The sequence below is a fragment of the Pelophylax lessonae genome (genome assembly GCF_965119305.1).
Source record: "Pelophylax lessonae genome assembly, chromosome: 4".
Lineage (NCBI taxonomy): Eukaryota > Metazoa > Chordata > Amphibia > Anura > Ranidae > Pelophylax > Pelophylax lessonae.
The window spans coordinates 301300848-301322317 of NC_138771.1; the positions used below are offsets into that span (position 1 = coordinate 301300848).

Genomic DNA, 21470 nt, shown 5'->3' on the forward strand with positions numbered 1-21470 from the left:
GCTGCAGTTTTCTTTGTTCTTGGAAATAAAAAGCATAAAACTAAACTCTTATAAAAAGTTTAAAAAAACACGAGGTAATGCTAGTGAAACTACTTGCATTTGACATCATAGCTTCCTGTAGTCCCCTGTACAGAAGCACTTGGACTGGGGGAGGAAGTGACAACACTGGAGGCCAATCCAAATGCGCTGCATGTATCAGCTTACTAGGAAATACTGGCAAATAAAAGGTCAGAGTGAGCGGAGAAGTAAACCTATGTTACTCATTTCCCGTCTAACCCCGGCTGGGGGCAGAGAGGTGACCTAGCTTTATTGCAATAAAGAAAAATCGGGATACCAGCCTGGCTTTACAGTTTTTGATAGGGCTTTGCAAATCACAGGAGTGGATGGACAGAAATACAAATCATTTGGCAGGTAAATAGCTCCCATATATTTCATCGGTGTATTCATCAGTTTGCCTGAACCTCCGCTTAAAAACAGATTAGGATACCCAAGTGCATATTTCTTAAAGCTAGAGTCACACAAGTCCTGTGCAAATTTCCCCCCCAGTCTTAACTGCAAATTTCCAAAGCAGTGGTTCAGCTGCGATTTTAGATACGGTTCAAATGCAAATCCCCAAAATCCATACCACACCTTTAGATCTGGTAAAGATTTTTAGGGGAATCCCCGTGGCATAATAAAAGAAATTGGGGTGCCCCCCCTCCAAAATCCATACCAGACCACATACACAGCATGCAGCCTGGTAGGCCAGGAAAGGTGTCAGGGGGTCAGCGAGCACCCTCAACATGGGGAATGCGTTTGGGCTGGGGAGGCTCTGCCTTCCCCACTCCAAACCACCTTATCCCCATGTTGATGAGGGCAAGGGCCCCTTGGCCAGTGGTTGTGGGGGCAGGGGGCTTATTGGAATCTGGAAGCCCCCTTTAACAAGAGGGGCCCCTCCCCGGTCCTGTTCTGCCTATGTGAATGAGTATGGGGCACATTGTTCCCCTACTCATTCACCAAAAAGACATACAAAAAAAGACTGTTTTTTGACTATTCCTTTTATTGAAAAAAAAAAACAAAAGAAAAACCATGTTCCCTGGTCAGATCCAATGGCAATCATGATAAACGCCACCATCTGACAGTTATTAAATAGCTAAGGGGTGGGGCCACCCAGCAACTTCACCAGGTGGCCCTGCCCCCCCCCCCCCCAGTGAGGTCATTGACCGGTGCATACTGGGTCGATGATGTAGTGAGTTTACAGCTTGTCTAACAGTGTACATTTTGAACTCCTCTCAAAATAACAACACACAGCCATTAATGTCTAAACTGCTGGCAACAAAAGTGAGTAGACCTCTAAGTAAAGGTGTCCAAATTGGGCACAATTAGCAATTTTTCCCTCCCCGGTGTCATGGGACTCGTTAGTGTTACAAGGTCTCAGGTATGAATGGGGAGCAGGTGTGTTAAATTTGATGTTATCGCTCTCACTCTCTCATACTGGTCACTGGAAGTTCAACATGGCACACTCCTCTCTGAGGATCTGAAAAAAAGAAATTGTTGCGCTACATAAAGATGGCCTAGGCTATAAGAAGATTGCCAAGACCCTGAAACTGAGCTGCAGCACGGTGGCCAAGACCATACAGTGGTTTAACAGGACAGGTTCCTTTCAGAACAGGCCTCGCCATTGTCGACCAAAGAAGTTGAGTGAACGTGCTCAGCATCATATCCAGAGGTTGTCTTTGGAAAAAAGACAAATGAGTGCTGCCAGCTTTGCTGCAGAGGTTGAAGGGATGGGGGGGGGGGGGGGTCAGGCTGTCAGTGCTCAGACCATACGCCGCAAATTGCATAAAATTGGCCTGCATGGCTGTCTTCCCAGAAGGAGGCCTCTTCTAAAGATGATGCACATGAAAGCCCGCAAACAGTTTGCTGAAGACAAGCAGACTAAGGACATGGATTACTGGAACCATGTCCTGTGGGCTGATCAGACCAAGATAAACTTAATTGTGGTCACACACTTGACACCATCTGAACCTACCAGGTGAGGAGTACAAAGACAAGTGTCTCTTGCCTACAGTCAAGCATGGTGGTGGGAGTGTCATGGTCTGGGGCTGCATGAGTGCTGCCGGCATTGGGGAGCTACAGTTCATTGAGGAAACCTGTGAATTCCAACATGCACTGTTGCATACTGAAGCAGAGCATGATTCCCTCCCTTCAGAGACTGGAATGCAGGGCAGTATTCCAACATAACGACCCCACACACACCTCCCAAGATGACCACTGCCTTGCTAAAGAAGCTGTGGGTAAATGTGATGCACTGGCCAAGCATGTCTCAAGACCTAAACCCTATTGAGTATCTGTGGGGCATCCTCAAATGGAAGGGGGAGGAAAGCAAGGTCTCGAACATCCACCAGCCCTGTGAGGTCATCATGGAGGAGTGGAAGAGGACTCCAGTGGCAACCTGTGAAGCTCTGGTGAACTCCATGCCCAAGAGGGTAAGGGTAGTGCTTAAAAATAACGGTGGCCAAACAAAATATTGACACTTTGGGCTCAACTTAGACATTTTTACTTAGGGGCGTACTCACTTTTGTTGCCAGTGGACAATAATGGCTGTGTGTTGAGTTATTTTGAGGGGACAGCAAATTTACACTGTTATACAAGCTGTACACTGACTACATTACATTGTAGCAAAGTGTCATTTCTTCAGTGTTGTCACATGAAAAGATATAATAAAAGATTTACAAAAATGTGAGGGGTGTACTCCCTTTTGTGAGATGCTGTATAATTTTTTTTTTTTGGGGGCTGTAGCAGCGTTCATTATGATTGATGCTAGATCTACACCAGGGGACTTTTTTTTTTTTTTTTTTTTTTTTTTTAAAGGAATTATTAAAAACTGTTTCTTTGACACTTTATTTTTTTTAGTGAATGAGTAGGGTACCCCATACTCCTTCACATGGGGGATCGGGTTCCTTTAAGCCCCCTGCCTGCAAATCCCTACCACCAGCTAGGGTTGTGGGGAAGGGGCGCGTGCTCCTAACCGCCCCCTAATCCCCACACTCCCCCCCCCCCCCCCCCCCCCCCGCTTGGATAAGGGTCTGGTGTGGATTTTGCGGGAACCCCCACACTGTTTTTGTTTTTCGTTTTTTCCTTGAATTCATGATAAAAACTGATGAGATGTGAAATTCAGATGTGTTCCCATAGAAGGCTATGAGTCAGGAATTCACATCTGAATCGAAGTGCAGTAAACAGAAAGTGTACAGGACTCTTTTAAACATTTGCAGTGAATTCAAACTGCTGCTGCACCGCATATATATGAATCGGCTCCATAGAAAGCTGGTTTGGTTCACATATCATGCGAATAGGATGCTGTTCAAAACGCATCCAATTTGCATATAATTACACAGAGCTTAAATCATGCTGATTTTTCAGCTTCCAGAATTACAGCTGAAAAAAAAAAACATTCTTCTTTTGAATGCTACTAAATACCTCTATGTAAATACATTATAATGTAAATCTATTAGACATAAAGGAAATATACACTGTTTAAAGTAGTTAAGGAAAGGTTTTGAAATGCTGGTTTAAACCATTCTTTTCCGGTTTCCTAAAGAATTTTAAAATGGTGATATGAAGTCCAGTTGGTGGTTTCATGATAAGCCCTTATGTAAGGGTACAAGAGTACGTTATGCAACCATTTTAGCTATTTCTTCTATTATAGATTACTCCTGCCACAGTTGAGTGGAATAGGATTGCAAAATAGGTTGTATCTTATTAGTATTGCTAAGCCACTCTTGGCTATAAAATGAGGTCTGAAGTAAACTTAACTGGCAGTAATTGGCGTCAGCACATTCTCATTTGCACTCCCTAATTAACAATTGGCTAGTATTGAAGTAATCACTTCTAATCTGCCATTTGAAACAATTTCAGCTTCGTTCCACAGTTTTGTTATCTATTAATGTTGAAATCACTTTTACAGTATATTATACACAATGACCAATCATGCATGTGTTCTAGTGATACTTGGTGAAAAATTAAATGTTGCCATACTGAAGAACATCAAGCAAAACGAGAGACTGAAATTAAAAAAATAAAGCAATTCTGTTGTGAAAAAATGTAATTCACCAAGATCCTTTATGAATATGAGTCAATACAGCGCTAAATAAATAAAACCATTGTCATTGCATACGCATTCAGAGTCACTTTGGGGTCTTTAAAATATCCTGACTTTAGGATTAACCGGAGAGAAGGCAATAGCAGCCTCTTCTGCATACTGTCTGATGCCTGTTGTTTTTTTTTTTTTTCTCTGGAAACTTGGTTTACATTTCTTTATACTTCTTTTTTTTTTCTTTTTTTTTTCTTTAATTTTTTTTTCTCCAGTTAAGGTTTTTTTTTTTTTTTTTAAATAGCAATTGACTGAAGAAGTATTAAGAAACCTGATCTACTAATTGAGAAAAGGGATCTAACCACTCAAAACACAAATGTAATCGCAGTCCGTACACCAGAAACTATGTCCTCCCATTTACTTTTTATTTTTTGGAAATGTGGAGTTGGTCATTGCTGCAAGATTGATGGCAACTGAAAGTATAAATGATCAATAATCATGTTCTACAAAAAAGTTCAAACATTTTTTTTTTTGGCTATTCTAAAGCTCACGCTTGTGACTAAATGAAACCTGACCCTGGTCACTTAATTTTTTGTCTGTTTATAGTGGAAATCTGTCTTGCCTTCAGTAATAAATCTGTCTTCTAACTTTGCAAACTGCTGCACTAGGCTGCTTAGGAATACAGTAATCCCCCGCTCCATCGCGGTTCAGTTTTTGCGGTCCCGTTAATTCGTGGTTTTTTTTGTAATGTTATTTTACTATATAAATCATTAAAAATTGAATATTTTTGTGTTTTCCATAGCTCTTGCTATGTCTCTCAGTATCTTTTATGTGTTTAAATGAGTTTCTATTGTGTTAAAAGTGTGTTTAAAGACCTTAAAATGTGTCTACACGTACAGTGACCGTAAAATAAACATGCCTACAATGCATTTTAATAGGGTTTTTCTATTTCGCGGAATTTCACTTTTCGCGGCTGGGTCCGGAACGTAACCCCCGCAATGGAGGGGGGTTTACTGTAGGTCTGTAAATCTTTTGCAGGGACTTTGCTGAAGGAGACACAGCTTGATTTGGGACAAATTGTATTACTAAATTTACTAGACTTACTTTGAATGATTAGACCTTAGTTTAACTAGTTACTGACTATAGCTTGGTGCATTTTTAGAATGAGATGCAGTGCAAGTGAAAATCATGTTTTTTTTTATATTTTGCCTTGGGCATTCAATGTGAACACTGCTTCACCTCCATTCACATACCCTACTCCTTTAGTACATCAACCACTAAAAATAGTATCTTTTTTTTATTTTTTTTTTTGTAAAGCTTCATGAATTGAGCCTTATAAGTGTAATTTGTGTGACTTATTATAATTTCATTAAACTTGGCAGAAAGTTACTTTTAAATCGAATATATAGCATATCCCAACTGTCATGTTTCAGATGATTGCATAGTGGAATTAAAAAATATAAAATGTGCAAATATATAATGAAAGGACATTTCCGTTTTTAAATGGGTGTTGGCATCTTCTGTGGACCCAGAGTTCAACTCTACTCATCTGCTATATAATAAAGATAAGCTCTCACTTTCCTGCTGGTTTTATCTAATGATGTCCAAGTGAACTTTCAATTTTTTTAAATCAACTGAATGCATTCTAGATGCTTCAAAACAAAAGGTGTGCAAAGTTTTCCAGTCTGTTTTCTTCAGAAAACAGCCATAACCTGCATAGAAATGCCTATTCCCTGCCATAATACTGCAGGGATGGACCCTTGCTTGGTGTGAAAGCAGTGGCCTCTCTGTAAAGGTCTGACCCTTCCTCTGATGATTCAGAGCTAGAGCCTTCCAGAGACTGAGGTTCCTCCTTCATGGTGGCTGTTTGAGTCAGGAAGGCTGACTGGAACTTTACTTGGTATTTTGGGACAGATACTATTGTTCTGGAGCTTCCAAGTTGCGAGACCTTCCCTTGGATATAAAGACCAGCCCTTTTTTTTATCCATTTTCTTTTTTTCACATGTCAAGAATACAGAGGTAGAACCAGGACTGCTCAACTCCTATCTGTGTCGCCACTTCCTGCGAGTATACGTATCGGTTGCTTGTTCCTATTCTGTCCACGGTCTATGAGTTATGGATAAGCCTATATGGTTTGGCCCACTTCTCTCCCATTTATTGATTGTCTAGATGTACTTCTATTTTTATCTGTATAATAAAAATTTACATGTCAAGTTTTTAGATAGATATCCACACATGTCTGGACAATTCCTTTTTAACACTGGCGGACCACCCTAGAACACCCTTTCAGTTAGTGCATGCACTACTTGCAATGCGATTTCAGCCCATTCAAAATTAATGGGCTAAAATAACTGCACAGAACACAACCACACAGCAGTTCCTAGTGTAAATGGGCCCTTATACTTACCTGAGCCCCATATAGATCCAGCGCTGTGCAATAGAGCAGTGGCTCTTCTGGGTCTCTCTCGCTATCTCTCATTAGCCAGTGAGGAGAGAATGAGGACGAGCCCTGCTCTGTGTATGTCAATGCACATAGTGTGGCTCAGGAGTATGACTTCATTTTTTTTTTTTTTTTTATAAACAAACACTTAAATGTAAAAAAAGGAACATCTGTGCTTAGGTTCTAAGAAACCAAATCAAAGGCTCAAGAAGTGTGGCCCTAAGCAGATATGTGTATAAGTAAAGAAAAATGTATGAATACAATGAATCCATGCTAATAAAAATATAATGTAATACACTATATTGCCAAAAGTATTGGGACACTTGCCTTTACAGACACATGAACTTTAATGGAATCCGAGTCTTGGTCCATATGGTTCAATAATGGGTTGGCCCACTCTTTGCAACTATAACCGCTTCAACTCTTCTGGGAAGGTTGTCCACAAGGCTTAAGAGTGTGTCTATAGGAATTCACACTTGTGACGTCCATGCTTTGTGCACTGGTGCTCAGTCATGTCGGAAAAGGAAGGGGGCATCCCAAAACTGTTCCCACGATGTTGAGAGCATGAAATCGTCCAAAATGTCTTGGTATGCTGACGCCTTAAGAGTTCCCTTTACTGGAACTAAAGGGCCAACACCTGAAGAACAACCTTAAATCATAATCCCCCTTCCACCAAATGATTTGGACCAGTGCACAAAGCCATGGATGAGTGAGTTTGGGATGGAGGGACTTGACTGACCTGCCAAGTCCTGACCTCAACCCAATAGAATACCTTTGCCATGAAATAGAGCCGTGACTCTGAGCCAGGCCTTCTCATCCACATCAGTGCCTGACCTCACAAATGCGCTTCTGGAAGAATGGTCAAACATTCCCATAGACAGACACCCCCCTAAACCTTGTGGACAGCCTTCCCAGAAGAGTTGAAGCGGTTATACAGTTGGGTCCATATATATTCGGGCACAGGCACAACATTCCTACTTTTGGCTCTGTATGCCACCAGAATAAAATAAAAACCTAACCATCCAAATTAATTTGAATTGCAGACTTTCAGCTTTTAATTCAAGGGTTTGAACATAAATATCAAGTACAAATTTTGGGAACTGCAACCATTTTTATACACAGCCCCCCCCCCCCATTTTTAGAGGCTCAAATGTAATTGGACAAATGAAAATAATCATAAATGTTTATTTTTAATATTTTGTTGATAATCCTTTACTGGAAATGATTGCCTGAGGTCTGGAACCCATCAAGGTTACCAAAGACTGGGTTTTCTCCTTTCTGATGCTTTGCAAGGCTCTAACTGCTGCTGTCTTCAGTTTTTTTTCTTTGTTTGTGGGTCTTTCTGCCTTTTTTGCCTTTTAGCAAGTGAAATGCATGTTCAAATGGGGGCGAGATTAGTTGATTGACTCGGCCATTGCAGAATATTCCACTTTTCCTTCAAAAGCTCCAAAGTGTGTTTTGGATCACTGTACATCTGTACTGTGAAGTGCCATCCAATCAACTTTTCTGCATTTGGCTGAATCCGGGCTGACAGTATCTCTAAACACTGCACAATTCATCCGGCTGCTTCTGTCTTCTGTCACATAATCAAAAAACCCCAATGACCCAGTGCCACTGGAAGCCATGCATACCCATGCCATCACACTGCCTTCTCCATGGTTTACAGACGATGCTGTGTGCTTTGGATCTATTCGATGCCTTCTCCACACTTTTTTTTCTTCCTGTCATTCTGGTACAGATTAATATTAGTTTCATCCATCCAAAGAATGCTTTTCCAGAACTGGTCTGACATTTTTTTTTAACCGCTTGCCGACCGCCGCACTAGTACTACGTCGCTAGCCTGTGAGGGTCTAGGGAGCGCGTGCGCCCCCACGGACCCCCCCCGCGCGTGTGACTCGGCGATCGTCGGTGCAGAGGGAGAAAGGCAGGCGGCTGATGTAAACAAGCCACCTGTCATTCTCCCCTGTGTAGAAACAGTGATCATATGGTTCTACTATGTAGGACCGTTGATCACTGTTCCTACACCTCAAGCCACAGCCAATCACAGTAAGAATCACGCCCCTAGGGACACACACCACCCCTCCCTCTCAAAAAAAGTTAACCCCTTCACTGCCAGTGTAATTTTACAGTAACCGTGCATATGTATAGCACTGATTACTGTAGAAATGTCACTGGTAACCCCAAAAGTGTCAAAAATGTCAGTCAAGGGTCCGATCTGTCCGCCGCAATGTCGCAGTACCGCAAAAAAAATTGCAGATCGCCGCCATTACGCGTTAAAAAAAAAAAAACCAACAAAAATGACAAAAATCTTTCCCTTTTGTTAGTAAACGCGATAACTTTTGAGCATACCAATCAAAATACGCTTTTTGCCATTTTTTTTTTTTTTTTTTTTTTTTTTTTTTTTTTTTACCAAACATATGTAGCATAAAACAAATTGGCCGAAAATGCATTTTTTTGGGGGGAATTTCATATAAAAAAAATGTGAAAAATATTGTTATTTTTGCAAAATTGACGCTCTTTTTTTTTGTTTATAGCGTATGATCAAAAAATCGCACAGGTGATCAAATACCACCAAAAGAACGCTCTGTTTGTGGGAAAAAAAGGACGTCAAATTCGTTTAGGTACAGCGTCGCACGACCGCGCAATTGTCCGTTAAAGTCACGCAGTGCCGAATCGCAAAATAGGCCCTGGTCAGGAAGGGGGTAAAATCTTCCGGGGCTTAAGTGGTTAAGAGGTTTCTTGACAAAGTCTAATCTGGCTTTTCTATTCTTCAGGCTTATGAACAGTTTACTTGTGTGAATTCTTTGTGACATTTGTTTAGATGCACAGACTTTTAAGCGCTGCTATTGCTTGTTTAATGAATTCATTCTACAGCAACTGTTGTTTTTCTTATGAATAGTTTGCACCTTGTGGTGAACCCTCTATATTTGCTCTCATGAAGTCTTCTCTTGATTTGTAGACTTTGATAATGATACGCCCACCTCTTAGAAAGTGTCCTTCACTTGTGAATGGGTTTTTCTTTACCATAGAAAGGATCCTGCGATCATCCACCACTGTTGTCTTCCGTGGATGTCAAGGCCTTTTTATGCTGCTGAGCTCACCAGTGGATTCTTCTTTCCTCAGAATGTACCAAACTGTTGATTTGGCCACTGCTAATGTTGCTGCTATCTCTCTGATGGATTGGTTTAGTTTTCAAAGCCTTGCAAGGGCCTATTTCACCTGCATGGACTGCTCCTTGGAACGCATGATCTAGGCTCACAGCAATAGATTCCAAATGCAAATACCACACTTTAGAATCCACTCCAGACCTTTTACCTGCTTAATTGATAAAGAAATAACAAAGGAGTAGCCCACACCTGGCCATGAAACCGATTTTGATTAAATTGTCCAATTCCTTTTCGTCCCTTGAAAAAGGTGGGATGTCCATTCTTAAGAGCTGTAATTCCTAAACCCTTCCTCTGATTTGGATGTACATACCCTCAAATTAAACCTGAGAGTGTGCACTTTCAGTCCCTTTATCCATTATATAACAATAGCTTTAAATATGCTTTGGTAAATACCTGGAAAAAAACTAAAATTGGTGCCTGTGTAAATATATATTGACCGAACTGTAGCTGCAAATGATGGGCAAACTCAATATTGAACCCTACGGACTAAGACTGGGGTACCATTAAAGTTCATGTAATGGCCGGCATCCCAAAACTTTTGCTAATATAGTGTATGTGACATCATCAGGGGTATGATGAAATGTGTTGGACAGAGCTAGGATGCACGTAAGTCACCACGTATGCCAGCCACTGGAATTCGTCTCTTTACAGCGCTGTTTATTACCGTTACTACATAAGTGTGTAATTTTTTAATAAAGTTTTGCCTTGCAATATTACACTATTGGGGTTGCTTCTCTTTCTGTTTTTGTATTTTCATGCCGTTTTATTCCAAGTGAGTATCATTTGCAGGTTGGCAGAGGGGTTTATATAATTGCTATGGATTTTGAGAGCAGAGCTCTTCATTGAGTAGCTGACCTGCTTATTGGAAATATCAGAAAGCCTTTTTATGCCATTTTATGTTGCTTTTGGAGCTCTTTGGTATACCAGATTTTTATGATCACCCTTTTGTAGGGCGTCATAATCCTCATGTAAACAAATTAAGGGTGTGGACTGCAGCTTTTTAATTTAGAGTGGAGTGCAGCTAGTATTTGTCCTACAAATACACAGACATGTTAGAAATGGCTGCTGTCATAGGCTCAGTTCTTCAAGCATAACGGCCATTTATTTTCAGTATATAATAGCTACAAATCAAAATTTTAGGCAAACGGTCATGCTATACTATTGTGATTTGCCTCCAGAGCATTTAAAGAGGCCAACATCACAAACTTTAAATATTTCAGGTAAAAGCACAGAGAACATGTTTTGGTTTTTTTTTTTTTTTTTTTCCAATAAAATATTTTCTATTTATTTGCAATGTACTTTTTAAACTTATTAGAAAAATGTGCCTAGTCCATTCCCTAGTATAACTCCCTCCCTCCTTGCATGGCATAGCCACCTCTTTTTCTGGAAGTGTCTACTTACTGTCTGTGCTGGCTCCACTCCTCCCTGTTCTTCCTATATAATCCGTTGTGTAGCTGCTGGGGGAGAAGTGAAGGGGAATACCATAGGGTATCACAATGCATACAAGTCATACATGTCCTGATTGGGGAAGATGTGAGGAGACCTCATTTAAATCTAGCGTTGAAACCTTGACTCTCTTACAGAGGATTTGATGTTGTGCAAGATTCAGAAGTCATTGAAATGTACCAAGGTTCCCATGTACCATTGGAGCATATGAGCGATTTCTATGGAAAGGTAACACTACAATAATGGCTTGATATTCTGTGTCTGTGTTTTTTATGCTGTAGGATTAATTATTTTTGTTTTCTGTTGGCTATTTTTTTTATGACTAGCACAGTGGTTTTTTACATATTTCCAGTAATTTTAAAAAAGAGATAAAAGCAAAATGTGTTGTGTGGTTGGTTTTTTAAGGGATGGTTAGAGGGTTATAACCCCCTGTCTTTTTTTGGGGCATCTGTGTCCCATTGGGGAGATTTCCCTTCACTTCCTGTCTCTAAAACCAAGACAGGAAGTGGGAAATCTCTCCAAATTGAGGGAATTTTTTGTTGTCCCCAGGGTTAGGAAAACTAGTGTCCCCATTGAAAGATTTTCCTCTCCATTCCTGTTCTGGTAACAATCCAAAATTTCGGGATTTTCTTTCCCTTTTGTGCTGATAACAGTGAACAGGACAGATGAAGAGCAATAAAAACCAGGCAGGTATTCTAATACCTCTCCTCCATTCTCTCAACCAAAATTAAAAAAAAAAAAAAAAAAAAAAAAAAAAAAAATGCCTTTTATACTTTACCTGACTGAAAAAAAATCCTAACCACAGTAAATATGATATAAAGGATATGAATATTGTGTTGTGGTTTTTATTTTTATTTATTTTTTATACCAGCCAGATGGTGGAGTTCTAGGCTTCTCTTTACATGGTATGTAATTACTTATGTTTAGGTTGTTAAAGAGGCTGGCATTTACAGAGATCAAAAGTTACCACTGGTGTTAGTTGATTTTGTATCCGCATGCTGAGATGCATTTTAGTAAAAGGGTTTGAAAAGTATGCTGCTTAATGTGTTAATATACCCAGGAGCCTGCATTCACTATATCTGGTCTTCCACAGTACACCGAACATGGAAATGCAGTTAGTTATTTTACTAAATCTAAACTCCTAAATATCTTTTCTCATCAGCATTATATAGCAGTCTTGTGACTTCTATAAGTGTCTGGTTAAAGCTTGTAGGAGGAGTATTCATTCTCCTCTGACTGTCTTATAAGGCTGCAGGTCCCCTGACCCTTTGTCTGGACAGTGCTGATTGGCCCTGTGCTGATCACATGCACCCTCCCAAAAGAAAACTCTGGCCATACACACCAAACTGAGCATGTGCAGAGTGCCCCCCAATACTCGGTTTTATCAGGAGATGGATTGGGGACAATAAAAAAAGGGGAGAATTAGAGAAGACATTTTTACACAATGTGGAGGATTAACCCCTTCGGTCCCACAGTGAGTATAACAAGTACGCTTTTCTGCATATACAGACTGCTTTTACTGTTGTGGGTTTAGTAACAATTTAAACAGTCACTGCACCTTGTATCAAGCAATTCTTAAATTGTTTACTTTGGTTGTATTACAACCAATCCTAATAAATACCAGTGCAAAGATTACCCTTTTCAGCATTCTTCCAAGATGATTCATGGTTTTGGTAAATATAGAGTAAATTGGGTAAAATTTACACCTTTCTCTTTAACTCTACAGAGCTCTGAAGGCAACACGTTGAAGCAATTCATGGACATATTCTCATTGCCAGAGATGACTCTTCTCTCCTGTGTCAATGACTACTTTTTAAAAAACAACATTGATTATGAACCAGTTCACCTATATAAGGATGTCAAGGTATGTGTACATAATTTGAAAGTAAAGATGGCTGATCATCAAGATGCAGTCAATGGTAAAAGTCACTGCAGAGTTTTCAAGTTTGAGAGTTGCAGAGTACAGTAATGGTCTTGTAGAGAAATTGGTATTCCTTTTTATTCTCTTTATGAAACAGAGATAGTACTTCATGGATGCCCATGATAAAATTATTTGGATAGAACATGTACTTAGCGATGTAATCTAGGATTAGTTTTATAAAGGCAAAAATATGGACAAGAATTCTGTGTTGTATTGAAGGGCTTCATTTTTTTTTGTCTTGATAATAATTGTGCATGCCCGTTGTATGGCTTGTTAGCCGCCAGTGTTTAAAATGTTTGTTGTAGAAGAGACATGCACTCTTTTCTGCAATATGATGCCCCTACCTTCTGCTCGCTAACTTTTCCGGCACTCTGAACTGAGCTTTGCATGCGCATTTCAGCTTACAGCGACTGGTTAGTCTCTGAGTGTCTGGAGGACTAGGTCCTGTGCATGTGCATGAGGGACCTCATCCCCCGCCAGCCAAAGAGGAGGCCAGCATCGGTGAGGGACCATTGGACAGGAAAGTATTCACCATTTAGTTCTTCTTTAAAGCGGAGTTCCACCCTAAAATAAATTTTAAAACTAAAAATACCCCTAGGACAGTCAGGGCTAGTGCATTTATTCAACGATAGCCTCTGAACTGTCCCCTGTTTAGCTTACCTGTAAGAAGAAAAACTTACCTTGAAAATTTCTTGTCCAGCGCTGCCATCTGCATTGTGGGCAGCTGAAGCCGTAGCGTCCCTCTTTGTGTCCTCTTCTGTGATGTCGGAGTCCCAGAATGCCCTGCTCGTCACTTCTGGTGCAGGCGCGTCATCCTGCAGCTGGTTCTGCGCATGCCCAGAAGCTGTTCTAATATATTCAGCAGGGAATGGTGCGCCTGAACCGGAAGTGACGAGTGACACTGGTTCAGGCGCGTTGACTCCTGGGACTGATGACGCTTATCTCCCAGGAGTCCATGCAAAGGAGGAAATTACGTCGGGGGGCGCGGCCGCAGAGGGAGGAAGTGGAAGGAAGGTAAGTTAATTTTCAGAAAAAATAAGGTAAGTGAAACAAAAAAAAAAAAATAACTATCCAATTCAGGTTGTGTTAAGCTAACGGAAGGTGCAAAGTTGTAAAATAGGGTGGAACTCCGCTTTAATGTTCCGCATCATCATATTGGTAATGGCAAAGATATCTAACTTTCTAACTGAAAAATACCATTTATTTTTCTTTGCACCCGAGCAAGTATCGGTTTGCTATGTTTTTAACATTTACACGTCGCAAGTTTATCTGTCTTTTCCGGCATTTCATACAGCAGAAACCTTAAGCACGTGTTAATGCAAAATCGCTAATCTGCAGCTACTCTGGCAAGACCTGATCTCATTTTGAACATGAGCTATGCAGCTAGAAATTTGCAGCAAAGTCTGATAAAATCCTTTTGTATATTCCATATTGGGGATGGTTGGTGTTTAACTTGTGCTTCCATGTACAGTATATCACAAAAGTGAGTACACCCCTCACATTTTTGTAATATTTTATTATATCTTTTCATGTGACAACACTGAAGACATTACACTTTGCTACAATGTAAAGCAGTGTTGTCACTTGAAAGATATAAAAAAAAAAAATAATTACTAAATTGTGAGGGGTGGGTGTACTCACTTTTGTGAGATACTGTACCTGACTGTGTTATTACTATATGGGCTGTCTGAATGCAGTAAATGATTTGCTAAGAATCTGGTGTGTTTAAGTTTTGCTGTGTTACATTTATGCTTTCCACGTGTTTTTGTTTTTTTCAATGTTTTCTACATTGTTGTATAAGATTACCTAAACTATATTGAATTTCCTAAAATGACCAAACCTGTTTTGCATGTAGACACTATATTTATTTTTATTTATTCATTCACTAGGATGCAATTAGAGATGTCCATGTGAAAGGGCTCATGTACAGAGCAGTGGAGGCTGACATTGGTAAGACCTTTTTTCTTTGATGGCAACATTTTACTTTTACTTTTTTCTTTTAGGCCTTATGCACGCAGGACATTTAACTCTCCTAGAAGCCAGCAGCGTTTTTGCAAAAAAAACAAAATAAATAAATGACACTTGTAAAAGTCTAAAGCTTTTAGGAGGTTTTGCAGGCGTCAAGCTCCTGGGCGTTAATTCATTTTATTGGCCAGAACAACTATTTTATTCTGGCAATTAAAATGAATTGATGTTTAACCACTTGCCAACTGCTACAGCGCGGTTGCCTTATTCTGGAAGGGCATCCCCGAAAGTGTCAGTGCTTGCCGGGTTCAAGCGACCTGGCGCATCAGGGATCGTAGTAAAGGGCCAATGACAGCTGCCCTTTACCGTTTAATGACGGCGCAATCAGCTGTCAACAAACTGGCGCATGTCCCATTTAGTTCTCTCCTCACCTCCTGTACTGATCACTTTTTTTGGGTGTAATTTTTGCTATGTCCATGAGATATAGATATATATATATATATATATATATATATATATATATATATATATATATATATATATATATAAATAATAGTGCCTTGCGAAAGTATTCAGCCCCCTTGAATGTTGCAACCTTTTGCCACATTTCGGGCTTCAATCATAAAGATATAAAACTGTAAATTTTTTGTGAAAAATCAACAAGTGGGAGACAATCATGAGGTGGAATGAAATTTATTGGATATTTCAAACTTTTTTAACAAATAAAAAACTGAAAAATTGGGCGTGCAAAATTATTCAGCCCCCTTAAGTTAATACTTTGTAGCGCCACCTTTTGCTGCGATTACAGCTGTAGGTCGCTTGGGGTCTGTCTCTATTAGTTTTGCACATCGTGAGATTGAAATTTTTGCCCATTCCTCCTTGCAAAACAGCTCGAGCTCAGTGAGGTTGGATGGAGAGCGTTTGTGAACAGCAGTTTTCAGTTCTTTCCACAGATTCTCGATTGGATTTAGGTCTGGAGTTTGACTTGGCCATTCTAACACCTGGATATGTTTGTGAACCATTCCATTGTAGATTTTGCTTTTAGGTTTTGGATCATTGTCTTGTTGGAAGACAAATCTCCGTCCCAGTCTCAGGTCTTTTGCAGACTCCATCAGGTTTTCTTCCAGAATGGTCCTGTATTTGGCTCCATCCATCTTCCCTTCAATTTTAACCATCTTCCCTGTCCCTGCTAAAGAAAAGCAGGCCCAAACCATGATGCTGCCACCACCATGTTTGACAGTGGGCATGGTGTGTTCAGGGTGATGAGCTGTGTTGCTTTTACGCCAAACATAACGTTTTGCATTGTTGCCAAAAAGTTTGCTTTTGGTTTCATCTGACCAGAGCACCTTCTTCCACATGTTTGGTGTGTCTCCCAGGTGGCTTGTGGCAAACTAAACTACACTTTTTATGGATATCTTTAAGAAATGGCTTTCTTCTTGCCACTTTTCCATAAAGGCCAGATTTGTGCAGTCTACGACTGATTGTTGTCCTATGGACAGAGTCTCCCACCTCAGCTGTAGATCTCTGCAGTTCCTCCAGAGTGATCATGGGCCTCTTGGCTGCATCTCTGATCAGTCTTCTCCTTTGTATGAGCTGAAAGTTTAGAGGGATGGCCAGGTCTTTGTAGATTTGCAGTGGTCTGATACTCCCATTTCAATATTATCGCTTGCACAGTGCTCCTTGGGATGTTTAAAGCTTGGGAAATCTTTTTGTATCCAAATTCGGCTTTAAACTTCTCCAACAGTATCTCGGACCTGCCTGGTGTGTTCCTTGTTCTTCATGATGCTCTCTGCGCTTTAAACGGACCTTTTGAGACTATCACAGTGCAGGTGCATATATACGGAGACTTGATTACACACAGGTGGATTCTATTTATCATCATTAGTCATTTAGGTCAACATTGGATCATTCAGAGATCCTCACTGAACTTCTGGAGAGAGTTTGCTACACTGAAAGTAAAGGGGCTGAATAATTTTGCACGCCCAATTTTTCATTTTTTTTTATTTAACAAAGATTGAAATATCCAATAAATTTCGTTCCACTTCATGATTGTGTCCCACTTGTTGTTGATTCTTCACAAAAAATGAGTTTTATATCTTTGTTTGAAGCCTGAAATGTGGCAAAAGGTTGCAAGGGGGGCCGAATACTTTCGCAAGGCACTGTATGTATGTATGTATGTATGTATGTATGTATGTGTGTGTGTGTGTATAATATATATATATATATATATATATATATATATATATATATATATATATATATATATATATATATATATATATATAACAACTTTGTGTAAAACAAAAAAAAAATGCATTTTCGTTTTTTTTCTTTTCACATTTTCCAAAAACTTGTTTAAAAAAAATTACATGTTTCAAAGACTCTTAATGCCTCCTAGATTATGTGTTGGGGTGTTTGCTTTCCAAAATGGGGTCATTTTATGGGGGGGGGGTTCCATTGTCCCGGTGCTCCAGGGCCTTAAAATGTGTGATAGGTTGTCAGGAAATTATATGTGTAATGCATGCTCCTAGAAAGCCTGGATGTTGAGCATCTGTATGTTGCCAGGCTGTGTAAAAGTCTCACACAAGTGGTATTGCTATGCTCTGGAGGAGTAGCAGAAAATATTTTGAGGTGTTGCTGCAAGTATGCCTATACAGTGCGTGAGAAATAACTTTGTAATATGACAGTTTTTGTGAAAAAAAAAAAAAAAACAATTTGCAAATAATTGTGGGAAAAAATTACAACTTCAAAAAACTCACAATGCCTCTTACTAAATACCTTGGAATGTCTACTTTCCAAAAAGGGGTAATTTGGTAGGTATTTGTACTTTTCTATAGGATGTTAGTGTCTCAAGAAATGAGAGGCCGTCAGTACATCAGGTGTGATCAATTTTCAATGATTGGCACCATAACTTGTAGCCTATAACTTTCACAAAGACCAAAAAAGGTTTATTGTGGTTATTTTTTTTTTGCCAAAGATATGTAGCAGTATAACTTTATGAAGAAAAATGACTAAATTTGCAAAATTCTAAAACCGAAACTAAGAAAAATGCATTTTTTTACACAAACTTTTTGGTCTTTTTTAATTTTTTATTTTTATAGCACACAAAAAAAACAGTGATGATTAAATACCATCAAAAGAAAGCTCTAGTTGTGTGAAAAAAAAGACGGAAATTTCATATGGCTACAGTGTTTCATGACTGAGTAATTGTCATTCAACAATGAGAGTGAGAGCGATAACACCAAATTTACCACACCTGCTCTCCATTCACACCTGAGACCTTGTAACACTAACGAGTCACATGACACCGGGGAGGGAAAATGTCTAATTGGGCCCAATTTTCTCTTAGGGGTGTACTCACAATTGTTGCCAGTGGTTTAGGCATTAACGGCTGTGTGAGTTATGTGTAAAGAATAAATGGGAAATGATCTGAAGCATCACAGCAACCATCTCCATCCCTAATATTGTGTACAAAAAGGGGGCATGGGGATAGCGGGACTTTAAATGAGGTAGGTTGCTGTTACAAATCTCCAAATGGAAATAAAATAGTTTCAATATATTCATTTATTTTTTGCTGCACGGTAAAAATAAATCCTGCAGCAATAGTCCGTAAATAAAATCTACATATTCATAGTACAAATACAGACAATCCAGGTATGGACATGTAAAAGATAATAAAGGAATTGTTTTGCTAGGCATATAATCCTAATGAATAGATATATAATAGCAGATAAAAATATCAAACAACGGCTTATATATATCATCAAATACATAGCAGGGATACATCCAGTGGCTCAAGGGCTCTTTTATAGGTAATGCATAATCCATATCCTGATAAATCTTCATATTTCATATTTAATGGCTCTACGCGTTTCGTGGGATTATCATCCACTCTTCAGGAGTTTGGTGTACATTTTCTGTAAATAAGGACTAGTTTGAATTCAACAAATCACATAAGGATAAGGAAACACACCAATAAAGTCCCTCAAAAGTTTTCAAAAATCTGAGATTCTGATATTTGCATATTAAAAACACAAAAAGTCGCAGAAAAAAATCGCATCATCTCCCGTCGCTGGGTGCACTTGTGTGGGTATACGCCTGATCCGGGGCTGAGGCAGGTAAACGCCAGATGGTCCACATGGTCCAGATGGGGGGGGAGGAGAGAGGGAGACAAAAATCCCACAGAAGAAATGAAGGAACCAGTGATTTCATCACATCAGTGACCAAGTAATCTAGTCAGGGGTATAACATTTAAATATGTATGTGTTCGTATTTCTTCAAGTCTCGTTCAGATATTGGTGTTATATGTGATAAAAGCAGGTGAGAGGACAAAAGAAAGTAAGTGGAAAATATCTGTGCAAAGTGCAGCATAAATGAAAACCAGCAAGTAACCCAGCAGAAGCAAAGGAAGAAAAGGAAAAAAAAAGAAAAAAACAGGTGCAGAGCATAAATGAAATAGAAGTGTAAAAACTAGTAGGATGGTAATCTTACCAATAACAAAGATGTGAAACAAGAAGCAACCGTGCTACAGGGATAGTCCTAGTGCAGTCAGAGCTGGAAGGAAAGTGTCCAGAAACTCCCTAGCTATATATCCCCATGGGCCAGGGCGGATCACCGCCAGCGCCATGTGGCCATCGCAGAGAGGTGTGGTGAAGGAGTGAACATGGTATCCAGCTGAATGCTAGAAACCAATCACCACATAAAACACCCCCAGCGATCAGAGATGGAATACCAGCCCAAATCAGGTGATCCACCCAAGGATCACAGGCTGAGCTTAACATGACGCCGATGCTCAGCGTGACAGCCCTGCCCTCCGTCCAAAACTAGGGAGCAGAGGACAGGGCGGCAGACCAAGCATTGCAGCCCCGGAAACAGGCAACCACACAGTGATCTCAATCCTATAAGGCCGACGGCATGAAACACAAAATTATAAAATATCATACAAAGTATGGTTTGTTAAAAAGCGATAAAGTGGGTATACGTTAATATGCATCAGGTACAAAATTGGGTGTGTTAACCAGATGCTACAGATCAAAAGGAGGGGTCGGGTGTCTTCCACCCTATTGACATGTGTAAAGAATAAATAGGAAATGATCTGAAGCATCACAGAAACCATCTCCATCCCTAATGTGTAGAAAAAGGGGGCATGGGGATAGCGGGACTTTACATTTTTATAGCACACAAAAAAAAACCTCACCATCCCTCTTACTAAATACCCTGGAATGTCTACTTTCCAAAAAGGGGTAATTTGGTAGGTATTTGTACTTTCCTATAGGATGTTAGTGTCTCAAGAAATGAGGCCGTCAGTACATCAGGTGTGATCAATTTTCAATGATTGGCACCATAACTTGTAGACTATAACCTTCACAAAGACCAAAAAAGGTTTATTTATTGTGGTTATTTTTTTTTGCCAAAGATATGTAGCAGTATAACTTTATGAAGAAAAATGACTAAATTTGCAAAATTCTAAAACCGAAACTAAGAAAAATGCATTTTTTTACACAAACTTTTTGGTCTTTTTTTAATTTTTTTATTTTTATAGCACACAAAAAAAACAGTGATGATTAAATACCATCAAAAGAAAGCTCTAGTTGTGTGAAAAAGACGGAAATTTCTTATGGCTACAGTGTTTCATAACTGAGTAATTGTCATTCAGCAATGAGAGTGAGAGCGATAACACCAAATTTACCACACCTGCTCTCCATTCACACCTTAGACCTTGTAACACTAACGAGTCACTTGACACCGGGAGGGAAAATGTCTAATTGGGCCCAATTTGCTCTTAGGGGTGTACTCACAATTGTTGCCAGTGGTTTAGACATTAACGGCTGTGTGAGTTATATTGAGGGGACAGCAAATTTACACTGTTATACAATCTGTACATTCACTACAGTGTAATTTCTTCAGTGTCACATGAAAAGATATAACAAAATACTGTGTGTGTATGTATGTATGTAATATATATGTATGTATGATATATTAGTGTGTGTATGTGTATGTATATATATATGTATGTGTATATATATATATATATATATATGTATATATATATATATATATATATATATATATATATATATATATATATATATATATATATATATATAATTACCTGCCAGTTCTTACTTACAGGATTTGCATTGTCTTTAGAAACCATCTAATACAGGTGCTTCAGTGTTTATCATAGATGTCTTGGAGTTGCTTTACCACCATCTTTCACCTTATGCTGTATCACTGCTTTTTTGCCTCCCTTGTATTTCCAAATAGGGTTAGCTTCCCCAAAATGGCAATTAAACCTAAAGCAGCAGCTTCTTGTTGCTTTCTTAAAAAAAGAATTGCACATTTTAAGTCAGAATATCCTATCTTATCCATTTATCTATCTCTCTTATCCATCCATCTCTATCCTTGCTTGTAACTAGCTTTTAGGAGAAAAATCTTTAGTGAACAGTTTATATTATA

General features: G+C 39.3%; 1 protein-coding gene across 1 annotated transcript in view; it reads left to right on the forward strand.

Moving 5' to 3' along the window:
* NT5DC3 (5'-nucleotidase domain containing 3) overlaps window positions 1–21470 on the forward strand; it is a 78981-nt gene that overhangs the window by 30634 nt on the left and 26877 nt on the right. The window contains exons 5-7 of the mRNA XM_082252690.1: window positions 11263–11353; window positions 12852–12989; window positions 14936–14996. Of these exons, the coding sequence (XP_082108816.1) occupies window positions 11263–11353; window positions 12852–12989; window positions 14936–14996 (290 nt within the window). The remainder of the gene's footprint in view (window positions 1–11262; window positions 11354–12851; window positions 12990–14935; window positions 14997–21470) is intronic.